We start from the raw sequence: 26,799 nt of genomic DNA, 5'->3' as shown, positions 1-26,799 counted from the left end.
TCCGGGGGGTGTCCGGGGTGTCCCGGGGGGGTGTCCGGGGGTGTCCCGGTCGGTGTCGCGGGGGTGTCCCGGTCGGTGTTCCGGGGGGTGTCCGGGGGGGTCCCAGGGGGGTCCCGGGCGGTGATCCTGTCGGGGGATGTCCCGGGGCGGTGTCCCGGGGGTGTCCGGGGGTGTCCGGAGGTGTCCCGGTCTGTGTCCCGGGGGTGTCCGGGGGTGTCCCGGTCGGTGATCCGGGGGGATGTCCGGGGGATGTCCCGGTCGGTGTCCCGGGGGGGTGTCCGGGGTGTCCCGGGGGTGTCCGGGGGTGTCCCGGGGGGCTGTCCCGGGGGTGTGTCCCGGTCGGTGTCCGCCGGGGGTCGCTGCCGGTGCCGGTGCCGCCCCCGCCGGGCGCTGCGTCACGCGGCGGCCGCGCGTGGGCGGGCGGCGGAGCGCGCGCGGGCTCTCCCCATGTGACCGCGCGGGAGGGGGCGGCGTGTGCGGGGGGCGGGGGCCGCTCCCTCCCTCCCTCCCTCCCTCCCTCCTCCCCCCCTACATCCCTCCCTCCCTCTTTCCCTCCTTCCTTCCCTCCCTCCCGCCGCCCGCTCGGCCCCCGCGCGCGGCGAAGGCGCGGCCGAAGGCGCGGTGCGGGTGCGGCGGGGCGGCCCCGCGCCCCTCCGGCGGCGGCGGCAGCGAGGCGGTGGCGGGGACAGGCTCGCCCACCCGCCCCGTCGATGGGAAAGGAGGAGCCTGGGCGGGGGGGCCGCGGGCAGGAACTTCGGCGGGGCTGAGTCTGCGGCCCCGGGACGGCGCCGAGGGGAGCCCCGGGCGGCCGGCGGCGGGAGCAGCCCACTGCAGAGTAGGTGCGGGGCGGGCGGGGGGCGCGGGCAGCCCGGCCCCGGCCCCGCGGGGCACGGCCGGAAGGAGCGGGCGGGTCGTGCGTGGGTGATTCCCGGAGAAATCCGGCGCGGGGGGGGGGGGGGGGGGAAACGGGACGGGGGAGTGGGCGGAAAGTGCAGGAGCGTCCCTGCCGTGTGTGCGGGGCGGGGGGGGCCGCGGGGCGGGGGCGGGACGGACGGGACGGGACGGGACGGGACAGGCGGAGGCGGTGCCGTCCCGCGCGGGGCACCGGGAGCGGGGGGAGGCGATGCGGTGCCGGCCGCCCCCCGAGCTGTGCGGGGCCGTGCCCCTCCGCCGCCTCCGCCGCCAACCTCCCCGGGTTGTCCGGGCGCGGCGGTGCCGGGGGGGCCCTGCGGAGAAGCTGCTCCGAGGACGTTCCTGTCACCGGGCTCGGCGGCTGCGGACTTAGCGTGGGGACCGCAGCCCCCCGCCCCTGCCCGCTGTGCGAGTTTCCTTCCACTGGGCTCCATCCCCCCTGGGGGACCCCCTCCTCGGAGCCGGGCGGTGGGGGACCCCTCTCTGGCCGTACGGGAATCTTGAGGTATTTGTGTTCATTTCGTCTTTACGCGATGGTGGTGTTTTTGCACGTTTGAAGTTTCTCATTAGTTAGCGGCGAGATACGGATCTGTACGTGAACGCGGAGTTCACTCAATCGGCTGTATTTTGGCACATCTCAGAGCTAGACAAGACTATTTAATTTGCAAAGTCTCGCTTCTGCAGCTACATGTAATTTTCTCCTCCTGCTAAAAGTCCTTTGGAAGCGCTGCAGAAATGTAATGAATATGCAAAGCAGCCAGCTCTCAAACCCAAATCCGGTTTGTCTTCAGAGACTTTTCAAAACGCCCAAAGTGATCAAGATATATTATGAAATAATCACTTTTGCCTAAAATACAGGGATGTGATGTTTCACACTTTCTCCTTGTGCGTATTCCTAATTTAATTGGTGACAGCTCAAATAGAATTCACCTGAAATAAAAATCTCTAAAAATCGGTTAGAGTTGCTCAGTTGCTTTTACTTCTGGTGCAACCTTAAAAAGCAGGAAAGCTGCTCTTTAAGTCCTTGTCCCATGCCTACATCTCACAGCTCCTGAGTTTTCCTTCTCCCAGTACTTCACCCACGTCCACCACCTGCCTACTTCAGCCGCGTATCTTCCTGCCACCTCCGGGAAGTGTGCAGCTTTGAACTCGGAGCAGGCAGAACGGGAAGGAACGGGTGTTTTCCCGTGGTTAAAGATGTTGAGAGGGGCTGCTGCTGCCGCTGCCCTTGTCTTGATAGAGGGAGCAGGAATAGGTTGTGATTCCTGCACTAGTTGTTTACAAATATTTAAGAGTGCTCTGTGGTGCCTCTGTGGTTTTTGTTTTCCTTTTTCCCAGGAGTTATGTTTGTGGTCAGAGTTAAAGTGACATCCAGCGTTTGGAGAGGAGGGCATAGCATGTGGGGTGATAGGCTGTGGATGTGAATGAGGTAATGTGGAAAATCAGAATGCATGGTTATGGGTTGCAAGGGCTGAGTGAAAATCTAACTAGTGATTTCCTGGTTCTTCCATGGCTATAACAGTATGGAGCCTTGCATATATTTTAAACAGCTTTGTCTGCTACAGGGAGTTTCCTGGCTTCTTTGTTTGTTCTGTATGTGAAAAACGTAAGAGGTGGCTACTCTTCCCGGTGTGTTCCCACACTTGTCACTGGTATGGACAATGAGCAAAGAAGGGGGAGAAGTAGCAGCTCAAGTGCCATGGCTGTATTTATGCATTCCTGCCTTTTGCCAGAAAAAGGGTTTGTAGTTGCCCATACCTTAGATCTCCTTGCTCACTCCTGAGGTGGCAGATCGTTCTGGTTGGCTTCTTAAGAGTTTGCCAGAGGGCATGACCACACTGTTACTCCTGAACCAGGTTGGTTTGGGATCTCAGATTAGAAAGCCTAAGACTTACCGAGTAGGCTGCAGAAGAGGGGGAGCACCCATGGTGTCCCAGGGTCTTACCGAGGTGCTCTGCCCAGTGAGGAGGGATACACAAGTCTTCTGGCTGTGAGCTCGCCCCTCGTCTTCTCGTTGTGTAACCTCTTCTCGTGCTCACCCTTTACCCTGAAAGCACGGTCCCTGATGCACTAGGAAATGAGAACAGCAGTGGTGGAAAGCAGTACTTTAGGTCTCTTAGATGCAGCTTAAAGGTCACCCGAAAGATGTGGGGCGCTGAGACTTGAGTGGGTGTGCTAAGGCTTTGCGTAGGTGAGCAGAGCCAGCAGCAGCAGCAGTGCCGTGTGTCCTTCGGGTTAACGGTCTCCTCTGATTCAGGCAGTGCTGTGCTACTTCCTCAGCAACCCTTCCTTCGTTGCTTGTCCTCTTCCTAAGCCTCATCTTACTCCTCCAGGTCGACTAGCATACCTGCTTTTCTGGCTTTGTAGGCTGTGAGCTGACCGAACCAGGGCACTGGACCGGTAATGTCTGGAGAAGCAGCGTAGCTGGCGGCCTGGGGAGGCTGTCTTGGAAAGGGGAGGGAGCCTTCCCCTTGTAAAAGTTTAGAAATACTTGAGATGGTGTTGAGGTGAGTGCTGGAGGAGCTCTGTATAATGCAAGGAGAAAAGAGGTCAAAAGGAGGAGTGTTTGAAAATGCCTTCTCTGCAGAAATCAGTAGCAGTCGTAAATGGAAAATTTGCTTGGCCCTCTCAGGAGTCACTGTACTGAATTTGAAAAGCAAAATGGGTCTTTAAAGTACAAAACAAAGGGATTTCAGTCTTGCTGTAAATGCAAATCTCAGTGCAGTCTGAACCGTGGACTCACTACTGACGCCTCCATAGTACATATTAATCCAGTTTTATCTGTCATGAGGAGATTTGTTGATTAGAAGCCTCTAGGTAAAGGCTGCTTGTGGACTGTTTCTGCTCTTCCAGCCTGTGGGCTGGAAAAATGAGTTTAGTTCCATGGCTTGCCTGGAGCTCCTGGGCTGTGTGTAATTTCACTGCCACCATCCTCTCAGGATTCAATTTAGCTCTCTGCACAAAGTCCATTTATGTAGATTTATGTATATTTAGTGCTAAGATGAATGGCTTTCCTAGGAAATGGGCCTTTGTTTGAAAGTTATATAAGTTAATTTGTGGTATTGATGGTGAAAACTCAGCATCATTTGAAATGAGAGGGTAGGAACAGCTTACTGAAATGCCACTAAACCATAAGCTGTTAGTTTTGTTTGTCTTGTCAAAGTTTTTGTGAAATGGGAGGATTTTTCTAAGAAATTCTGTGAAATAAGAACAATTTTTTAAAATATTGAATTATATGCCCTTGAAAGGGTTACTTTTAAGTGATTTTCCTCATTTTCCGTGTTTCTTCTTGTATCTTTGAATGTAGACAATATTTCTGAAGTTAACTGTTATTTTCAAAAGTTAAACTGTATTTCTAAAATATGTAGCTCTTGAATGTTTCCAGTTTCACCCTGAGTTCAAAAGTGTGTAGTTTATTAGGTCATAAGCTCACCAGCAACTCCTTGAGGTAGCTACTCAGATCTGAACAGCTATTGCTGTCCCTTCTGTTTTACAGATACCAGTGTACAAGGAATTATATGTTCAGCTGATGGTTTGGGGGTTTTGTATTTTTTGTGTGTTTTGTTTTTTTTCCCCCAGGGCTCCTATCTCTCTTCCTGAAGAGATTGATTGTAGGTATCCTGTTGCTGCCATATACATTTTTGGAAACTTTCTGTTGGCCTCCTAATTTTATTTTTCTCTAGTAGAGTTTAATCACAGTTTTGTAGCAAAAACTTGATCTTTCAGATGCCTCCTGAATAGAAGCTGAGCTCTGTTTCTTACATCGGTATGTTTATTTTGAGTTGCTGAAGAAAAGGCTCGTATTGTAACAAAACAGAAAACAAGCAACAAACCAATGCAGAAAAGTACACACTGTAAAAATAATTTGTCTTAGTTATACTTTTGATTACCAGTCTCCCACTGCCCCTTAGCATACGTATATTCTTGCATCACAGTCTTGGATGGAGGGGAGTTGCACATTATTAAAATAGCTTCCCCCCAGTGTGTGCAAATCGTTCTGTAGGTGTTGTTTTTTAGGTTACTACTGTGTGCTTTTTCAAGTGCAATGTGATAGTAGAGCCAGAGCAATGTTAGCAGACCTGCTCAGTGTTTTAGTTTTGCTACTTTCCCAACTAACTATAAATTACATGCTTTAGACCTTATTGATTGGTGGTTTAGCTTAATACAGTAATACTGGAAATTATCCGCTTGTGGTTGTGAAAGCCATCGTAGAGCGAAGAGGTGTGTGTGTGTGAGAGGTCTGAGAATTCTCTGAAGAGTTTATTATTTGTGGTATAACTGGATAACAGGGCTTATGAAGGTGAAACTTGTGCAAATGTTTTTTTCCTGCAGCTGTAAGGGTAGAATGCTGCTGCGATTTGTCTGTTGGGAGCCCCTAAGTGCAATTGCTGTATTGCTGAGTGGTGTTTCATGTCATAAGTGTCAATGACACACAGCCCTGTTAGCAAATGGAATGGGCAGGCAAATTCAGAGTAAGGTTTTTAAAGTATATGTGTTGGAATCCATCAGTATTTTTGCTTTGTCTGCGGCTGTTGCTGCCATAATTAAAATCAGCATAGGCATTAGATTCTTTTTATGTCAGATGGGGAAAACTGTAGAAATACTTGGTTCTGAAATATCCTTTTACTGGCCCAGCTTTGTTAATCTTCTGGGGTTCTGTGAAGCACTTGTTCTTCTTTGCTTTCCTTTTACAGCCCTCCATACTGCTACGGATGAAAATGATTTGAGCATTAAGAATTGAAACTGAGGAGCTTTTTTCTTCAAGGAACCAAGTATTCTGTAATTCTTCAGATTGTTTTTTGTGATCATTTTGATCTGAAAATATAAAAGAGAGTTGAGTAGAAGCAGTGAGCAATATTGACTGACATTCTTGGGAGCAAACATGAAGTGGGAATGTTGAAAACAAGCTGGCTTCATGTTTGAATCATCTTTTTTGTAGGTGCATTGCAACTATCTGCCGATTTGTTTTTTCACTAATATTTCCATTAAGTTAACTAGTCAAAAAACTCCTTTTTCATTTCCATGAGTGTTGTTATGATGAGAGAAAGAAATCCTGTCCTCCGAGTTGTCAGCCTTACGGAAATACGGGCTGTGGGGGTAGTGCATCCAAATGATGGTGTTTGGTGCTCATCTCCTCTCTGCTTTTACTGTTTGCAGGTTCTGTCCTCCGTGATGGCGTCAGCTCTACCCAGAACCCTTGGGGAATTGCAGCTATATCGAATACTACAAAAAGCAAATCTATTATTCTACTTTGATGCCTTCATTCAGCAGGGTGGTGATGATGTCCAGCAGCTCTGTGAAGCAGGTGAAGAGGAGTTTTTGGAGATAATGGCTCTTGTAGGCATGGCTAGCAAGCCGCTTCATGTCCGAAGGCTGCAGAAGGCTTTGAGGGACTGGGTCACAAACCCTGGTCTGTTTAACCAGCCTCTCACCTCCTTGCCCGTCAGCAGCATTCCAATATATAAGCTGCCAGAAGGGTCTCCTGCGTGGCTGGGGATATCCTGCAGCAGTTATGAAAGGAACAGCAGCACCAGAGAGCCTCACCTGAAGATTCCAAAATGTGCTGCCACAACGTGTGTGCAAAGTGTGGGCGCAAGCAAATCCGATGTGGTGGGGAGCTTATCGCTGCAGAGCGGCAGCGAACCGAGACTCTGGCAGGGACACCACACCACAGAGAGTGAACATAGTCTTTCCCCGGCTGACCTTGGCTCTCCAGCTTCACCAAAGGAAAACAGCGAGACCCTGGATGCCGCTGCTGCTCTGTCAGTTGCTGAGTGTGTAGAACGTATGGTTCCCTCCCTGCCCAAAAGCGACTCCAATGAAGTCAAGGAGTTACTGAAAACAAATAAGAAACTGGCAAAGATGATTGGTCACATCTTTGAGATGAGTGACGATGACCCTCACAAAGAGGAGGAGATCAGAAAGTACAGTGCAATATATGGCAGATTTGACTCAAAAAGAAAGGATGGCAAACATCTCACCCTCCACGAGGTAAAACACCTTGGGTGACACTGGGCTTCCTTCCCCTATTCCTGCACCTTCTATGAGATACTGTTCACAGGGTGCACTTCTTGTGAGGGCACTTCTTGCTGGATGATGAGACTTGTATTTTGACTGCTGTAGGCAGGGCTGCCCTGGCACAGAAGCCTCGGGTGCAGTACAAGTACCCTTCTGTGGGTGTGTGTGTGCACACGTGCACTGATTTCAGCGTGGTGTCATCAGACTGCTCGGCCGCCGCTGCAGCCTGTCAGGCAGAGGGTTTAAACAGTTTGGCACTGAAATAGCAAACCAGTATTGCACTGAGCGTGGCCCTTGGGGTTCTAAACATTTGGCACGTTTTCAAGGGGTCCTGTATTTCCTTGCAGCTTTGAGAGTAGATTAGTTGGTTGGAAGATCAGTAACTAAAATGGCTTGTGTCTGGTGTGGTTATTACCCTCTGCTGTCTTTCCTCACCTCGAGACCCTGCTCTGTAGCTTGTGCCCTTGAGGCTAAAAGGATTCTGCCAATGAGGTTCCTAAACCCAGTGTGGTGGGGTTTTTTTGGGTTGAATTGGGATGAAACTCACCTGTACAACCTGTGGGGTTTTTTGGGCACAGTGGTCGTAAGCCAGTCAAGTGAAGTTCCTCCTGTGTGAGGAGGAAGGGGAAGGACTGTCCCCACTATTGATGGATGGCTGTAATTTGAAAGTTTGTCCTGAGCAGCATCTCTTCCCTCTTGTCCTTGAAAGTCCATGCGGGCCTCCTTCGCTTCTCTTCTGGCATTCTTGAGGCTCGCACTGCATATGTTGTAACGCAATAGGTGTGTCCTTGTGGGGAATAGTTTCCTAGTGCCAGAGTACAGTACAAGAGGAGAACAAACATTAACTCAAAGCAGTGCCAAAACACTGTTGATATGAATGCTGCATCAGCATTTTTACAGTTAACACTGATTGCAAAATTTCAGTTGGATTTAAAATTTGGCATGTAAGGCTTAGCTCCCAAAAGGAAAGGCAATGTTTATGTTACAGGAGTGCCAAAAAAACTGTACTGGCTTTAGCCTTTTTTTGCTTCAAGAAGAAGTTTTGTAGGTGTGTGATCCATAGCATAAGACTGAGTTCTCTTTATGCTTCTGAGTAGAAGGGCAGAAGGAAACAAGGCGTATTTCTTTACATTTTTGTTTATGTATTTACATTTATAAGGCAACTGCACATCACCGGCAGTGACTTGACGAGGGCTTTTACTATAGACTGGGGAGACACTTCCACAGTAGTGAGCCACATTTCTACCACACAGTTCTAGTTGTGCAACTTTCGCTTATGTGCTTTGTGGCTTTATGTTGAACACTTATAATTTGTGAATTCATCCAGTGTACAAAACCAGATCTCATCTTACTCCCCTGACCTTGTGGAAGTCTCGTAACAGAACAAGTTGTGTATGAGATGGAGGCAGGATTTGAAAGGATTGATTGTGTAGATGCCCTTTGCACATTGCTGCAGATTCAGGATTTGGAGAAAGGGGGTTCTCCCCACCTGGGCACGGACGCAGTCGAGGTGTACAACGTGTGCAGCTGTGTGCTTTCACAGTCTTTCTCTGGGGTGGTGACTGCAGAAAATACTCTGAAATCTGGGCAGACTTCTTGTAGGATAATTTCCTGGAATCCAGCGGTGTGCTGGGAGGTGGGCTCCAAGGGCAGCTTTTGTGTCAGGCATGTGGTAGGCTTGGGAATGGCTCTAAAAAGCTGGAGGAATGAATACTGGGGTGGTAGTTTGAAGGAGCAGGGTAGCAATGAACTGGAAGAAAGGGCGACTGCTCTGCCTTGTCCATTGTTTTTTTGTTTTTTTTTAGTATTGCACTACAGATCTTTACTACATCATTGTAAAACCATGTTTAAAAATGGAATGAGAGCATGGTTTGGCTTTAGGAAATATTTCTATCGCTATTATGATTAAGGGCACAAGATCAAAGGAGTCTGTGGTTGACTTATGCCTCACTTACGCATGTGGGGCCTCACTGAACTTGATGGGAACTGCACACATGCAAGCAAGAAGAATTTGCTCATAATTGGTTTACTGTTTGCTTAAAGAGGCCGGATTTCATGAAGTTTTGTCTTGAACAGTTTTCATTTCCATTTTAAAGCAGAAAAAAGCGGAAAATATACAAATAGCAATAATGAGACTTTTTTTTTGTTTAAAATCTGCTAAACCAGAGTTTGCCTTTCATAAACTCAACTTCAGTATGTTTTTGGGTTTGATGGCTTAAACAATTTGCTGCTCAGAAGGAAGGACCTTAAACAACCAGGGAGGTAAGTTTCTGCTTGTCCAGAGACTGTTTCTGCACGTGTTAATACATTCCAAGGCTGTCATTGTGCCTTGTAGTTCAAGGTTTTTCCTTGCAGCTGGCAAGGAACAGCTGAATAAACTTCACTATGAATTTAAAAAGCTTAAGTAGGGGTTAGCTTCTTAATGTAAAGATCAGAGTATCTCTGGCTCCTCAAGCACAGTGGAGTTGCATGCAAATTAAAATCAAACCTGATGGAATTATTAGTGGTAAATTAGTGAGAATATTTCACTTCAGTATGAACACTGGAGTGTCTCTGAGGGCTTGAGCAGCCATTAGAGGCCTGTGAGAGCTGCAGGCACTGAGCTGGTTTGGATGTGTGTGCTACTGGTAGGAGTATTTCCATAAAGCACTAATCTGACATAAAATCTGATGCAGAATCTTTCAGAGGCAATCTTTCCAAAACTAATAAACATGCTGTTCTTAATCCATCCCATTGTCTCAGTATTACACAGCTTTTCAAACTCGGGAAGCACTTGATGTTGGACTGGAGAAGGGATGAGTACGAGGCATGCCCTTGAACTCAGCAACCCGAGCATGTTTGAGTCAGATTTGTAATTTCCCTGTTAATATTTCAGTACTTGTCTCAGTGCCTATAAGACAAAAAAAAACCCTGTTCAGTAGTGTGAGAGACGGGAATTAGAAATACAAGTAATAAATTTTGTCTGGCCTGGTCTCTTCCTTTTCTTTTGCTGACTCACCAAAACAGTAGGGCTTGGTGTTTAATTATGTGTTTTTAGTGGGGGAATATGTGAACCCCGTCAGATGGGAATATACCCATCCCTCTCCGTACAGTCTGTATGGCTGTGTGCTGCTCCATATCCTTAAGGATTCCACCAAACAGAATCTTTATTTTTAGGCATGCAAAGCTTTCTATCTGCGGTATTATGCCTCCTGAAAAGGCAGGAAGCCATGATGCACTTCAATTCAGTAAGTCTGGATGTGACCTCAAAGAGGAAACCAGGAAAAACAAACAAATAAACATTTGGCTTTTCTCACATATTAGGATAAACAGCATTTGCCTACAACTACCCAAAGCATTTTCAGTCATTTCAGCTCTTTGCAACCTTTCAGCACTTTGAGGGATAAAAAAAATATCTCAAATTATTTTGTAAGCATTAGCCATATTATTCATCCCTGGCAAAGTAATAGCTATCACTGTTACAGAAATTATTGCCTGCTTTGGATGGTAATTCTTTTCATCAGTGTCGTATTAATCTTTTATTGTATCTTTTTTCCCTCTGTGTTTTTGTCTGAAAAGATAGACATTGTAGAATAACTGTTCCTGTCTAGGGAGTAATGGTTTGTTGTTTTAGTACCTTGTATTGTAGGAGCATAGTAACCTGTTTCACAGATTAAACCTAAAGTTCATACCCTTGTCCATCTGATCTCTGTAAGATTATTTTTTTTGTCTCTACAGAGACTAAAGGATCAGGCAACATATTTAGTTTTCCTGTTAAAGACATAATTGTGCTCTGCTTAACATTCAGGTACCATAGGAAATGCCCTACTCAGATCAGAGGATTTTAGGCTAAACACAGGAAAAAAGTTCTTATAAAATATTAGGAGCAGCAGTTCTGTGTGAGGTTTTACTAGAAATACTGCATGGGCACAGGCCGCTGAGAGAAGCTCAGCTCTTCTGACAGGTTTTTGTTTTTTTAACCTTCCTGGAGAACAGGTGTCACTTTGGGCAAAATATATTTTTTAATTTGGATGCCATCAAGCCCCACAGCGAAGGACAGCGTGGTTGTATGTTGTTCATGTCTTATGACAGCTTCCATCCTTCAGGGATGGAGTGTGCAGTGTTTTGGGTGAGTTGCTGGCCTCTGTGATTTAATTCACAAATAGCATTCTGCAGTGTGGTAGACAGCAGGATGGAAGAGCGAGTTCCTTAGCCTTCTCCCAAGAGACACCCTTTAACTGCAGATCTGCTGGTCTGTCCTTGGCTGCACCTTTGTCTGCCTCCATGAAAAGTGCTTCTTGTAGGAGCAGTGTTTTCAGTGTCTGAGGTCACATGTGTGGTCCTGCCCATCCTCAGCCACGTCCCTGTGCCCTGAGCTGTGGCTGTTCCCTGCACTGCCAGATCAAGGGCTGGGCATGGCACATCTCTGTCAATCGTGAATGTGCTGACTGTGCCCTGAAAACTGAGATGCTTTGTAGTATTCACTAGCCTGAGACAGATGCAGAACACACTGTTGACAGTGGCACCAAAGCAGCTGTACTCCTTTGCCAGAAGCCAAGCCCATTCAGAGCACCTTAATTTCTAGAAATAGAAAAGAGGAGAAGGGTTGTGGGCACTTTGGTAAAAACACCTGTAGTATTCTGTTGGCCTCTTGCTGTTACGCCTCATTACATGTGCTGGCTGTTCTTCAGCTGAGAAAAAAGTGAAATGTCTCTTCAGCCCCTGCTTCTTAGGGAAGGAGCGTGGATTCACCTCTCCAGCATCTCGATTTGTGTCTCTCGTTGCATTAAGAATTTTGTTGTGTCCATACTGCTGACCACAGGCTCTTCAGACAGCAGTATTGTAAAGCTGATATAATCCATGACAGTATCACCACTTCCTGTAGGCTTCTGAAGAGCACTGAGCCTTAACTTAAGGAGGTTTTTTTCCCCCTCTTTGTGAATCTACTGCCAGCAGCACAGGCACTAGAAATGTGTCCTGGCAGGCTCAGGAAAACATCCTTGAAACAAGTTACATTTGATTCATGTCTGAAGATAGTCTTCACAAACACGAGGGTGAGAAACATAGCTAAAAAAAGTTTAATCGTTTCTTAAACCATCACCTTCTACGGAATTTATTCTGTATTCACCAGGGAAAGCCATCTGTACCCACACTGTCAGGGTTTTTTCTCTTTTTTTTTTTTTTTCCCAAGTCCTGGGCATATTGCGTTTATAAAAATAGTATTCCCTGTAAACCAGGCTTTGGAAGCCAAACACTGTGAACGTTCAGTGCTACTGTTTTATACTGAGATTTAATTAATGCTGGGATGAGGCACAAGCAGCGCACACCGAGACAGTCTTACAATAATGTTTTACTTTCTGCACCAACTGCGTTCATATCCTTTTGTCTTCCCAGAGGCTTGCCTGCTTTAGTGAGGGGTATAAATGCACTGAAGAAACCCTCCAGGGTTTAGTATACAGTTATAGGCGATTTTAATTGCAATCGAAATTTTTTATTATTTCAGGAGAGGTACTTTTACAGGCACAATAGGTGAAAGTATTCAGAATCCTGAACCCCTGTGTTTGTGTTTAATTTCCAGCTCACAGTTAATGAAGCAGCCGCTCAGCTGTGTGTAAAAGATAACGCGTTGTTGACCAGGAGAGATGAACTCTTCGCGCTAGCTCGGCAAATCTCTCGAGAAGTTACCTACAAGTATACTTACAGGACCACCAAGTAAGGCTTTAATTAACTCAAAGCTTTCAGAGAGCTAATCAGCCTGATAGCATTTCTTCCTGAAGCGCTAGAGACACTTTTATTCTTGCTCTTCTGAGCAAAGTGCTCTTCTGAGGAGGGTAGGAAAATGCTATTTAAGTCGTGAAGCTTTTAAACTAATAAGATTTAGCTGTCTTGAATTACCTTTTTTATTTGCTCTTTAGTTTTCCAGATATTTTGATGATGGTGCATGTTGAGAGGCATCTGAGAGATTGGTATTTCAAGCACATGAGGCATTTGTGTATTTTAAGGTTAATGTAAAAAGGCAGAATAGCCAAAAATGTTCAGTGTATCAATTGCCTTTTTTCCATATACAGGTTTGGCTTGTTAGCCAAAAAGATAAGGTCATAGAGAGTGGCTTACAAATTTGCTTTAAATGAGGTGAAGCCAAGTCCTAATTTCAGTTGTTACTGTTCTGTTAAATGAACTGCTGTTATGAAACAGTGACAAAGGCTTAACACCTTTTAAATACAATTAAAACCCTAGAATTAGTAAGTACGATTGAAAATCTTGACGCTTTCTTTGTTTTTTAAATGTTAACTCCCTTGCCTGCAATGCAATATCCTTTCAAAATACATTCTCCTACACTTCTGAGAAGTTTTCCTTTGCTCCCCTTTCTTCCATAGTGATTAATGTAAATATACATCCATTCTGGGTAAGGAATGCCAGAGGCATTTCTGTAATTCAATGTGCTCAGGTAGCTTTCCTTTCTCTTTGGAAGAGGAATCCGTGAATCTCTTGACACTTCTGAAAACAACAAAAGGTGCTTGTATTCCTCTGTACTTGAGTGACATTCACTGCCATGTCCAAGAGAACTGGGGGCTTTCTTTGTGCATCTCACTTGTTTGTCCCTGATCTACTTTTTTCCTTGAATCTGTTTCTCATTATTATTGGTAGTCAGGGTTAATGTGCTGTTCACTGACAGTGTATGTGTCTTCTCTTCTAGATCTAAGTGTGGGGAAAGGGATGAGCTGTCACCAAAGAGAATCAAGATGGAGGTACAGTATTGTGACTCCTGTATTTTGACCTATGCATGCTAAAATTCACTTTTGTTTTGAAGGGATCTGTCTTAAGGAAATTTGTCAGAAAAACATTTGATAGACAGGTGATGGATGTGAGAGAGAGAGGGGGAGAACATCACCACTGTCTCTGCAAATATAAATGCTTGATGGAGAAACCTGTAGGAGCAGGGAAAAAGAGTAGGATTTGTTTAATGGTAAAGTTACTCTCAGTGTTTTGCACTCTGAGTGAGTAGGAGGGGAGGAATGGGACTGACTGACTTCCTGTGGTGGAATAAGCTCGAGCACTGTAGGAAATGTCTTCCCATAAGGCCTCCTGCTTTTAAGTCACTGTGAGGTGAGGTTTGCCTAATTCACTTGAGTCAGCTCGTGATCATGTCCAAAATCCACAGTTCTGGATTGGTGGTATAATATTATCCATCTCTCTCTAGATTGTGACGCTGATCGTACTGAAAAGTCAAGAACTAAAACTAACTAGAAGCTCTGTGTGTCAACACAAATGGTTGTGCCTGTAGATATTAATTTACAGTTTTTTGGATTGAGTTTTGTGCAAAATGTGCATGTATACATGGCTGATACATATACCTGCACAAGCTGTTGCTTAGAGAGATTTTGAGAATTCCTTGTTAGTAGTGCAGGAGCAGCATATATGTAGCTTACCTTTTTCTTCAGTTCCCACTGTTGGAAAGCAAATTTGAGACCTTTTAAAAAGATACTTTTAATTAAGAAAAAAAAAGGTATGCATATATATATATACCTCGTAAGAGTAACAGATCTTCCTTTTTAATTTATATTTTAAACAAATTACTGTTTCACTGTTATGTGGGTATCTAATTTATCCTTAGCATTGTGGGTGTTTTTTATTGTACTGTCTGCTCCAAAAGGTGTAGGTTAAATGTGTATTATAATGTAAGCTAGACCTGAGCTAGATTTGCGTGTGACACAGATGAGGGATGTATTCTTGAAGCATAGAGGAAAATTGCAACATATTCTGAAGTGTGTTTCTCATGTAACTCACTCTGTGATAAGTGATGTACTGAATGTAGTAAGGCTTTAATCTTTTTTAGTACTGTGATGCTTTTACCTGTGCAAAGGCTTTTCCTGAGAGGCAAACCCTGGTGACAGCAGTTAGTTTTGAAAAGGCAGTTATGATTAATAAATAAGTCCATCAGTCTGTATACAGTCGTAGTTTGAGTTTATATAATGCAAAATATACATGTGCATTGAGGATTTACTGGTAGCTTTGATAAGTCAGTAATGTCGCTGACATGTGTTAGGATTTGCTTTGACATGTGCTGGTTCTTCGATCCACAAAAAAAGAGCAGGGAAAAGCTGCATTAAATGATTTTATCCAGCCTCACCCCTGTCTGCCTTGACCAGCATGTTGCAGGATGGTTGCTTGAGGTTCCTCTCTTTTGTTCAGTCTAGCTCTAATTTATATGAGCTGGTGGGGAACTGCTACTCCTCTGCTTGAAGTAGTATTTCAATGACTTAGATTTCAGCATTAGGAAGTTTTTCCTTCATTCAGTAATAATTGATGATGAGCAAGTGTCTAAAATGACACACTGCAAGGGAGGTGCTGTTTTCTGCAGGATCTTCATTGAAAGAAGGTGTAAAATTTAAATAGTGAAAAATAGAGGCAGAAACTCTGGAAGGTCTGCTTTTTAGTTCAGTAATTCTGAGAAAGGATGTTTACTTCGTTTTCTTTTTATCTAAAATTACCAGCTGTATTTTAAAATGCTTGTGGAAATTTAATGTCCTAATTTTATAAATCACTATTTCAGAAATAGGACATTTTTCCAAAATAAAAAATTGAAAATTAAATTCAATATTTTTGCATTTGATAGCACAGCGTTATTATTTTTTAAGTGACCAGTGTTGTTATCAGTATAAATGTCTGTTTTCCTCACGAGTTTGAGAGTCTTCAAAGGAGTAAACCATTACTTTAGTGCATTATAATTCTGAGGTCTGCTGTAAATCATAGATTTTTCCTCAATGAAATGTAAGAAAGATGCAGTATTACATAGTAGATCACTGTTACATATGGTGTTTTGGGTTCTTGGGGCATGCATTTTGGAAAAAAAAAAAAGGTCATTTTTGGTAATATGTTTGGGGATTCTGGGGAGGTTTTTTGGGTGGCTTTTTTGGGTGTGTTTTTTTTGGTTTGGTTTGTTTTGGAAAGGTGAAGGTAAAAAGGAAAATGGCAGCAAATGCTGCAATTTTTTCCTTTTGTTCTGGATAAGAATTCTTTACACTGTTTTTGAAGCTGTAATGCTTCACTGTGGCTCTGTCATGGTAATACACAGAGGATCTGAACATGGGGGATTTTTTTTTTGCTGTAAGTAGGTCTTTTTCTTTTTTCTTTTCTTTTTTTTTTATAATGCTCATTTTGCTTTCTGTTTTAAGGCTGAACTCTGTATTTTGATTCACCATTCCTTTACACATTAGTCATTAATGTCTCTGTAAAGCATGGTCTAAAATACTAGGGCTTCAATTTGGAAAGACTTCACAACCTCTTTGCATAGTGTAAAAGATTACTTAAAAAAAAAAAAAAGATGAGTTAATTTCCTGAAATATAATAACACTTTAAAAAGCCTCCAGAGAGACTCTGAAGGTCATCCTTGAGCAGAGCTGTGTGTGCAAGCTGCAACATTGTCAGGCTACAGCCACATTGTAAATTTATCCTTTTCATGAATATGAAACTCTCACAAGCATTACAAAGAAACAATATGCCATGAATTACATCAAATTACCTGTAAAAGCCTTTCTCTTCCCCTGCCTGCTCTCCCCCTCTTATTCGTAGAGTGGGTGGGTGAGCTGTGGGAGTGAAGTGTAAAGAGGAGAAGGGAAAAAATTCCAGGCAAATGACAGACTAAAGGTGTGGAGGGAGTGAAAAAGGCAATGGACTGAATTGGGATTTGGAAGCAGATTATAAAAAAGGGGTTGTAGTTCCTAAACGTGCTCTGGACAAAGAGCAGGACAGGCGAACAGGGATGGAAAGGATGTATCCTCCTGCAGAGCAAGGATCTCTCCTGCTTAGGTGTAGCGAGGTAGGGGCATCCCTTACCTTGTCATCTTCCGTGACTCAGTGCTGGCACTGCTCAAAGCAATGAGCTGTTGTGGCACCAGCTAGAAAACAAAACAAGTCACAGGTGTATCACACAGAATTCATGGAGAAGGGAAGCTGCTCATTGCCATTGGGGTCGACCAGGTTCCCCTTCAGAGTCAATGTGAACAGCCATGAGAGCAGAAAGAGAGTTTTTAAAATGTTCTTGCTGTCTGTAGTATAAAGAAATTGTTTTGTGTGTCAGTGCCTTCATTCAGCTGAAAGAGAAGGGTGGTAAGAGCTTTCAAAAGCTAATTTCCCAAAGCTCAGTGGGAGTCAGGGGGCACAGGCAGGAAGACCTGAGCGGAGGCTGCAAAGAAGTGTCTTCCCTGGGTGCCAGTACAGGTGGAGGATGAGGAGGGAACAGGCCCACCTCTTCTATTGCTGAGAAGGTTGAAAAGAAAACCAAAGTGTGGGATTTGTGTTTTTCACAGAAACAGCAAAAGGAGTAGAAGCTACTGTTTTCATAGGAGAAATGTCATTAGAGGGAGCGAAAAAGCACATGTGGGACTGGGAACATCTGCTGCATGAAACCGCTTGAAAAACAACTGAGCAGCAGCATGGCAAAACAAAAATGCTGCACTGCATGCAGCAGGACCTCCAGGCAACCATGGGGCAGAGCAGGTACTCACCTGGCACAGCGTGCTCCTTGTCAGCCCTCACTGACGGGGAGAACAGCCTGTGGTGGGGAAGGGCTCTGGGAAGGTGATCCAGAACCACGTCATCATCCGAGAATTACCTGACTGATGGGTGACAGACACAGAGACAGGCAGCCAGACCCACTTCTGGGAAACAGCCTTCAGTTTTGTATAGGCAGGCAGTCACAAATATGTTATAAAAAAACCTGTTACCTGTTACATTGCAAAAATAGGATCCTGAGTGATAGGTTTTTTGTGCGTTCAGCTCCTCATCTTCCTACACATGATCATTCTTCTCTCCCAAACAAATTCAGGTCTGACTGTGAAAGTGGTCAGTGCTCATGGAAAAGTGCTGCAAAGCCTTTGTTTCTAGTGGATGAGGCTTTGTGGCAATTTACCTGGCTATGAAATTTTTGCATAGCTCTCATGTTTATTTGTTCCATGAGGGATTATGTTGGGTGGGTAAAAGCAGTATACAGTGTTCAGACTGATTTTAGGTTTTTTTCCTGAGCATGAAGAATAGGTCTATTGGCATTATGTTGCCCTGAGGCTCTGGCAACCTGCCGTGGGTCAGAGCACAGCTCTGCAGGTCAGTGGGCAGCCTGCCAATGGCAGGAACCTTCTAGTCCTTCCCCTGTGGTTTTCTGAAAGATCACTTTTATTGTTCTTGAGCTGTAACCCTTTTGTCCAGCTGTTGTCAAAAATATAATTATTGACATATATCTGTCTTTAAAATCCACAAGGAAAAGATACCTAATGTGGCATACTTTTGATACCCAGTTCTGCAGATCCTCAGTGGCAGATGTCAGTGTTCTCAGATTTGGGTCTGTCTTAAGATCTCTGGCTTCCTCTCACATTTTGACAGTGTCATCTATGATATGCTTTTGTAAACATTTCTGGATGTTCCTCTAGTGTACGTGAGCTTTCCTTTTATAATACTGAGCTGGATAAATTCCTCATCTTGAACCTTTGCTTCGATGATTAATTTATTTTAATGGATTCTGGCAGGCTTTCACAGGAACTTTATTTGCTTTATTGGTACATATGCAAGCTGCAGAAGAGATTTGCATGTCATAAGAATTTCAGGCTGGAAGAATTATTGAATCATGGTTTCCCCTAGTATATAAATTCTCTACCGTACTTTTAAAATAGTGGTATTTCATTTTGTGGTACTAGTGAAGGTTCTGTGTGAAATATGTTGAATTTCAGGAGGCTTTTCTCAGTTTCACAAGGTTAGTATATATTCTTGACTACATATAAACTTGATTTCATAAGAGTGACAGAAACCACAGGCCTAAATTTGCCTGGCAAGGCTGAATGCAAACTAGTTTAATGTCAGTAACAACGGTAGTCTGGATTCACAAAAAAATGAGAGATGAGATCTTCTGTCTATGCCATTTTAGATATATAATAGCAGTTATTGTAGAGGGGCTGTGTGTGTTTAGTGCACAAACTTAAATGGAGTGGAGAGCACAAACATATAAATTGCAGTCCAGAATTTCATAGAAGTTCAGGAATGTGTTTTTTGATTTTTTGGTTCAGGTTGTTTTTTATTTTGGGGAGGGGTTTGTTTTGTTTTGGGTTTGGTTTTTTTTTTTTTTTCTTCTGAGGTATGGAGAGTGTGAAGAAAAATTAATAATGTACCCCTCTTGGTTTGGTTTCTTCTTATGCTCAATAGGATGGTTATCCTGATTTCCAGGACACAGTCCAGACACTCTATCAGCAAGACAAAATGCCACTCGCTTTGGCTAAAGGAAAGAGTGAAGACCCAACAGCTCTTAATTCCCAGGTAAACCAACTACACTACACAGTGAATACTACAGGCCACGTCTCTGCACATTGGTTTTGATGTGTTGTTTTGATGACTAAATTAATTACCATCAGTTTTCAAAGGCTACCGAGCTCAGCTGGAATTGCATCACTCTTAATTGGGGTTTTACCTTCTGAAACTGTTCTGACACAGTACTATGGCTTTGCCCTTGTTAGTTCCAAGGAGGTAGGATCTCGCATAGTAGGCTTGACAATCTGTGGTTGCCTGTTGGGAGCAAGTAGGGTAGTATTGGTACAGTCTGTGCTGTGTTACTTGCGTTATTCGCTATAAATGGAAAGCTCAAGTTACTGAGTCTAGAGGAATAGAGTAGGCGATCTTGGAGTCCTCAGTTTCTGACACGTCTTGTAAGAAGAAAGGCCAATATATTTAGGAAATCAGCGAACCTCTGGATCTGAGAGGATAAACTGGCCTTCTAGACAACACCTCCTCTGCTGGAAGCGCAGTATTCTTGAGCAGACAGAAAGCTTTGTATAAATGAAGATTGGTTTCCAATTCTTTCTTTGTCCCTTCTGTAGAGTATCCCAGCCTCGAGGCAAAATACGCGTCTCCCACTGCCAGTTGTTGGCAAGAACGGATTTCATGCTAAGTTGCAACAAATTTATTTTGTATAACTGATTTGGCCAAATGTAATCACCGAATTTGCACGTAAGATTACATTGAGGAGTTCCCCCTGTTTTCTGAGACTGGATGCGTTGCCCTCTCATTTACCACCTTCTATTGCAAAGCAGTGCTTGGTCATACAAATCTGTTCATTGTGATACGTCAAAAAGCAATTATGCTACGTGTTCTGATGTCACAGAATAATTAAATGAACTTGATTTTTGCAAGCTTATTTTCATTTAGTGTATGCTTTAAAGTTGGGTCATTGCCAAATAACAATGGACTAGAGATTTAATTCAAGCTTAAATGTATCTACAACTCTACAGATTTTTCTGTAGTGATCAGAAGCATCATGGCAGTTTAAAATTCTGGATTTATCCCAACTGAACAACAAAGATGGCATGAATCAGAAATATTCTTTTTTAAAATTACAGTTCAGAAGTTGGTAACAAAAGTGACAGAATAGCAAAGTGAAAGCACACCTGAAAGTGAATTATTTGAAAATAGTTTTTTACCTACCTCATAAGACCAAGCTTGAGCTATCAGTGGTCTTCTGCAAAACCTGATGAGCTCTGAGCCAGAGTAAGTAAATACTGGTCATGTTATTACCCTGCTGTCAGGGTCATCACTGTGCTGGAAAAGCTCAGGGTTTGCTGGTTTGTTATGCTGTCATTGTATGTGTAAATTACCTAACTATGCTGAATAAGCAGACTTTTGTGGGAAGTCAGGGCTTTCATCATCTCCCAAGAAAAGTGAAGTGGTCTGCAATGAATAAGGCTCTGTACTAAATGAACCAATTATGGCATTACCTTAAAGACAAATTATTTTTTCCTATCAATTGTAAATGTTAAGTTTGTACATTTTCCAGTCTTATGTTCATCGTGGCTCTTCTAAATCAACTTTCTTGACTTGTGATTTTCTTTTTATTTTTGCAAGATGCTTATTTACATTCTCTCAAGAACAAGATCATAGTGAAAGTTAGAATTCTCTTGGCATTAAAGTCAATGACAAACATTCAGACGCCATTTCCTCCCACGTTGCACTGGATTGTTTAGTTCCACTCTCTAGAGGTGTATAGGTCTTGTTCTTCTTCTAGACAGACATTTCACACCTTTATCCCCCACAAACATACTGTCATCCTACACTTTCAGAATGGCAGATTTTTAAGCTTGTGTAGTGCTGTTTCCTAAAATAAAGATTCCAAGATGTCTGGTGAAATCTTGGCATAAGTTTTTAGCAGATGTTACCATTGCTCTTGGAATACTTTCTGGAGTACTTTGAGAAGACATGTATTTGAACAGAGCTAACTGGATAATTAAGACATTCTTATTTGCTTTTCTTGAGATTCTCTTCACGTAACCTGGAGTCCTAAAGTGCAGAAAGTGATTTTTGTGTGTTTTTGAAGAACAGAATTTAATGTAGCGTTTCTGTGTGGATGAACTACAACAGCTTGCATTTTAAGTATTCTTGACTGACTCAGATGTACATTATGAAAATCTCTATGGGTGCAAAAATATTTTGTTTGCTTCATAGTTTTGAAGAAACCGTAAAACACACATCTGTACATATGAGTCAACAAAAACCTCTATCTAGGCTGTTAGTTTTATCATCTGATATTGTTTTTCCCCCTGTGTTTTGACTTGCTATATGTATGTATATATAGAGGAATTTTTTTCTGTTTTATTTGCAGTCGGAAAAGGTGATGGCAAAACAGATGGAGTTTCTTTGCAACCAGGCAGCATTAGAGAGACGTCTTTCCACAGGGTGTTACAGACAGAACTCGGAAGAGCACAGCCCCAATGGCATGTCATTAGATAATGCTGATGGACAAGGTATGGTAGCTCCCAGGCACGGCGTTGCTGCCAGCAAATACCTTTGGTGTTATGCAACTCGTGTCAGTGGTGTCGTTTATCTGGTATAGAACCCTGAGCACTGAATGGACAAGACAAGATCTCTGCCCTGAAGTGCTTACGGTCTCAGTAATGCAATCAGGTGTATACTCAGGTTCTGCTCTGTTACTCTAATGTATCTGGGCAAACTGCTTTCCCTCTGGATGATGTGGGGAGGGAAGAAGGTAGGGTGCATCCCTATTACTGAGAGCAGGACTTGGCTCTGCCTTTATCCTCGGTTTTGAAAACAGAGCAGAATGCTGCCATTTCATTTGTGTCCTGGTTTTGTGGAAATTGAAAGTAAAGCAGATAATGTAGTTGGTACTCCTTTTTTTACCTGTTTGTGCAGTCTAGGAACAAAACCTGAGGAGCTGGCTGTGTAAATTACTTAGAGCTAAGCAGATTCTAATGATGATCTTAGTAGCTTGTTATTCTTCAAAAAGCTTTCAGTTCTGTGGTTCTCTTTGATTTACCAACTGGCTATTCCTTAGCTTGAATTAATTTTAGGAGTGTTTGTTTTGTTGGAGCACTTTCTGTTTGGATTTCTTTTTTTACTGTTGTGAAATGAGACAAAATATTACAAACAGAAGAAATACAACCAGAAGTTCTCGTGTCTGTTTTTTAGAAGCTAGTTTGTTTAAGGGGAGGCGAAGAGGAGCAGTAGAGGGAGGAACTAAGGGAATCAATACAAGTAAGCAATAAAACATGTTTTCATTTGTATGTATTGGTCAAGCAATGAGGTACAAAAGTATACAGGAAGATGAAGGTGTGTGGATCCAGCTTTCCTTGGCAGAGCAAGCTTTTTTATACCCTTAATCCATTGTGCAGGGAAAGTGGGAATTTTTAGGATCTCAGAGGGATTCTGAAGTGGGAGCAGAAATTTTTAGTATCTCAAGGGGCTTTTTGAAAGAATAAAGAGATGTTATAAAAAAAAAAAAATTCTATGGCTGAGTGTCTTTTTCTAGCAGTGCCTGTGGAGTAGTCTGCAAAGCAGCATATTTACATAAGCCTTGTTTTGCTGTGAAACTTCCCTGAGCAGCTGGAATTTAGGATGCGCTTTTGCAGATGGAATTAGTATGTCTTTAGGTCTCTACCTGTTTTTTAATATTGCTTTTCTTTTAACAACCTGCAGGTGAAAGGCCGCTGAACCTCCGGATGTCCAATCTGCCAAGCAGACAGATGCAGCACATTTCACTTGATGGAGAGCAGCATGTTGGAAAACCTTTGTGCAGTGATTTGATCCGGCTTTATCCCGGTGGTGAGGCGAAGTCCCAGTCCTCAGGTTAGTGCTGGCCTGTGAAAATTACCCACTGTTTCTTACAAAGCCTGTGATAAATTTACTAATCTGTGATGTCTCTGAGTGGAGCAGCTAGCAAGGCAGCCTGGCATGTGCTGTGTGGAACTATGCAGTCAAGGCTTTGGTGAAAACTTCAAGAGGAGTGTTACTTGCTAATGTGGAATTGGATTGAATATGATTTGGGAAAAGCTTTGGGGATGCAGTAACTAGGTTCAGATAAGCAAGTTCTGGCATGTGTCTGTCCTCAGTGCTGTTGACCCAAGCTACTGCTGTTAAATACTTAAACTGCATTACAGTCACAGCAACATGATTCTAATATGGCTTCATTCTGTATAAAGGAATGAGACTTTTTATAAAAACACCTCTTCATTCTGGTTTATAAGGACCTGCCACTGTTTCTCTACTGTGAACTGCATGTCATGCAGTAAGTCTTTTCTACCTGGGTTTCCTATTCAGTGACCTCTGCTCACTGGCAATGTTGTAATTTACCTCTGGCATTGTGGGAGCCACTCTAAGTTTGATAGAAGAGAGCAAGAAACCTTTGTGAAATCTCTCTGGGTGGTTTCAGTTTAATACTTGGTGGACTGAGATGAAGACAGGAATTCTGGAGACTCTTGTAATTTTAGGAGTAATGATAAAATCTCACCTGAGTTTGAAAGATGCAGTGGAAAGGAGCTTATTTGAAAGAGAAGGTGCAAAAGTTGTTTTGAAGACTGAGCAGAACCTTGCATTTTCCTCTTTGGAATATTTTTTGCAGATTGTCTCGATCCCACTGATAGTACACTTAGTGGAGTCTCCAGTTGAGGAGTTTTAGCAGTTCCCTCTCAAAATGCAAGTGCAGAGTGCATCTCCATTAGCCCTGCTCCTGGAGAGGACTGAAGTAAATCTGTGGTGCTTCCTCAGCCATCACTGCAGTGTAACTGAGGTGGTTCTAACCCAGCTGGGTTAAAGCCCAGGATGAGGAGGCAGAATTTATTGCTTCAACTCTTAGTATCCATATGGTTCTTGAACCTTTTTCTTGATTTAAAAACAGAATATGTTTGTTTCCAAGCAGTGTTTTAACATCTTACTTTCTTTCTTTTCTCAATGCAGAAGGCCTTGGTATTTTAAAGGATTTTCCTCATTCGGCTTTTAACAACATAGAAAGGAAGGTCATAAAAACAGAACCTGAAGACACAAGATAGTCATTCTGCTCTGGAAAACAGTGTCACAGTAAAGAATGAAACTTCACAAGAGAAAAAAAAACAGCCTTAATAACCAGTGTTGCCTCATTCAAATAAGAGATTTCAATAGCCAAAGCCTAAGAACTGGTACAGTAATCTATGGAAACAGGAAAGCAAGAGACACTGCAAACTCAAACAGTAATACAGGTGGATAAACATTCCTGTAAAAGTGGTTTTATAACGTGGGAAGATTCACAAATTAATATTGTGGGTCTTCATTATTTAAGAATGTATTATGTATTTGTATAACTTATCAAAGTAAATCTAGATGTCGGGACGTGTATTGAGTCCAGTAGATGTGGCTACAGTTCATTTTACTTGAAATTTCAATGTCTACTTTCAGTGTACCTAGCGTAGATATGGTTGTTAAACATTTGAATTTAAAATCATTGGAAAATTAGGAATGCAAACCTCGTGACACAATTAACAGCAAGTTTTCAACAATATTTATAGAAAAAGGAAAATGCGTAAAATATTTCATGGTTAAAAATGTTATGTGAATATAGCATTTGATAGACCTAGACCCTGATTCTGTATCATAGCAGACATACTTGACACTTAACTATCGCTACATCACTTTCAATGGTTTCAGCAGCCTTTGTGTAACACTTTTATAGCATAATACCTACCTACAAGTCAGGAGTATAGGAAATGCCAGTTAGAGTATGGAAGAGTCCATATGATTGGCTCCCATTTCCTTGGGAAAAACTGGGGTTTGATAAACCGTACAATTACTGAAATCTCATTTGGTAGGAAACTCAAGAGACCAAGTAGCATGGACAGGGCTGCAAAAATTGTGATTCAAACCATTATAACTTCTTGGACTTCTCTGTGAATCTTAAAAAAAAAAAAAAAAGAAAAGCATCCTAAGTGTGGCAAAGATGACATACGATGCAGGATTTATGCATCAGTATAAAAGGTTGCACTTGATATCCAGAAACCATAAGATTTTTTGGGGGAGAGAGACAAGGAGTCATGTCTTTAGCATGTGACTCCTTATTAAGTGCTGTCCAGCCCACATGATTCTATGAATATACCGTATACTGCATACAGTATGCCAATACGTTTCTTTATATATGTGGTTAATTAACATCTGTATTCTTTATTTATTTGACAGTTTTTATTTTTTGTACATGTTCACTTTTGAAGATGTCATTTTATCTAAGGAGAAGTAAGTTGGCATATAACTCTGGAATTTACCATGGTGTGTTTGTGTGCATCCATTTCTCCGCTGTGCTGCTCTGCAGTCAAGATAGTTGTATGCCTCAGTTTCCAAATACAGGTTTTGCTTATGATGTGTCCTGGAGGTGAAAGGGATAGCTGAAGAAAGTTAGAATGCCAGTGGGTAAACTTCCCTGTTCGAGTATGCACTTCATGTCTGCAGTTTGCTCTGTGTCATAGGTGTGTATTAACAAATCAGTCACAGTCTCTGTTGTTCTGAAATGCTCAGCAAAATGTGAGCTGAAATGTCTACACTGCAGTCTCTTATCACTGTAAACATACCTAATTATTTTATCACTTGATTTGTGGAACAAAGCTTTATAGTAGAAACACCAGTAAAACAACTTTTTATACTATTAAAATGTTTGTTTTTTTAAAAAAAATGTTTCTTGAACTGTATGGTACTGTTTCACTTACTGAAGTATCTTAAAGCAATGGAGTTCACAGCTTTGCTGTTAGGAATAAGAGATTGAATGTGTAGTTATATTTCCTCTTTCCTGTTGTGTGAGCTAGTAGTACGGATGTTTCTTAAGTTTGTAACATTAACCAGTGCCCTGGTTAGTATCTGAGTAGCTTTCACGAGACGTGTATGGAACTTGTTAAAGGACAGCTTATGGTTTGAACTGTACAGCTTGAGCAATAGAAGGTACCAAGCGACAAACCTTTAGAGATGCAGGAAACATTTGGTTTTCTCCAACATCTAACACCATCAAATGTTATGTGTGGATCACAGAAGAAGCTCTTAAGCTTGCTGGTCTCTTCAATTAAAGCAAGAGGAAGGAAGAAGAACTTGCTAAGCAGCACGCTGTTTCAGTCGAGTCCAGATTTTATTTTGTAAACACTAATGTATTAAATTTGCTATAAATTAAAGTATATAACAGTTATATTTTTGAGTTGTAAATACAGTACTTTGTGTCACGACCAGTTGGTTATCTCCAGAACAATATTTCAGTTTATAGTCCAACAGGCCATTTCAGTCCTCAATAAGCTGGAAGCAACTTTTTTTACTGGTTTGCAGCTGTATGATTTGGATTTTTTTAACCTGGGGGGGGAGGTGGGAGGTACATTCCGAGATTGCACATACGTTTGGTAATAGCAAATATTCAAGCATTGGTCTTTCCATGACAAAGGTCTTGGTGGACTGCAACCTGGCTAGCCTCTGGAGTCACAGGTAAAGGCTTGCCCTCGTCTGCTCGTGAAGGGTTGCTAGATCCAGGGTACTCTGGATCAAAGGCCAGCCCTGCAAATGATGCCTGTTTTATTCACATGTTTATATTGTTGCTTACAAAATAAAATTCACCGTGAGAACTCTTTA

The 26,799-nt window shown here is 42.8% G+C and overlaps 1 protein-coding gene across 4 annotated transcripts; it reads left to right on the top strand.

The window, feature by feature from the left end:
* Positions 1-613: 613 nt before the first annotated feature.
* On the top strand, positions 614-26,799 carry NAB1 (NGFI-A binding protein 1). Of its 4 annotated transcripts, none has more exons than XM_039378827.1 (9): positions 614-835; positions 6,070-6,903; positions 12,488-12,621; positions 13,607-13,658; positions 19,102-19,212; positions 21,545-21,686; positions 22,369-22,434; positions 22,876-23,025; positions 24,133-26,799. In XM_039378827.1, exons 2-9 carry the CDS (start codon positions 6,085-6,087, stop codon positions 24,222-24,224), a joined length of 1,566 nt encoding a protein of 521 aa, XP_039234761.1. In that variant the 5' UTR covers positions 614-835; positions 6,070-6,084; the 3' UTR covers positions 24,225-26,799. The 4 variants fall into 4 exon arrangements, with proteins under 4 accessions (XP_039234761.1, XP_039234763.1, XP_027593341.1 ...); XM_039378829.1 differs by having other exon boundaries at positions 614-839; XM_039378828.1 differs by lacking the exon at positions 614-835 and adding an exon at positions 1,163-1,417.

Source organism: Pipra filicauda, unplaced genomic scaffold (assembly GCF_003945595.2).
Source record: "Pipra filicauda isolate LSUMZ 115617 unplaced genomic scaffold, ASM394559v2 scaffold149_size4050908_pilon, whole genome shotgun sequence".
In the NCBI taxonomy this organism is placed as follows: Eukaryota; Metazoa; Chordata; class Aves; order Passeriformes; family Pipridae; genus Pipra; species Pipra filicauda.
The sequence above is the reverse complement of the archived record's forward strand: the minus strand, read 5'-3'. Positions and strand labels throughout refer to the sequence as shown.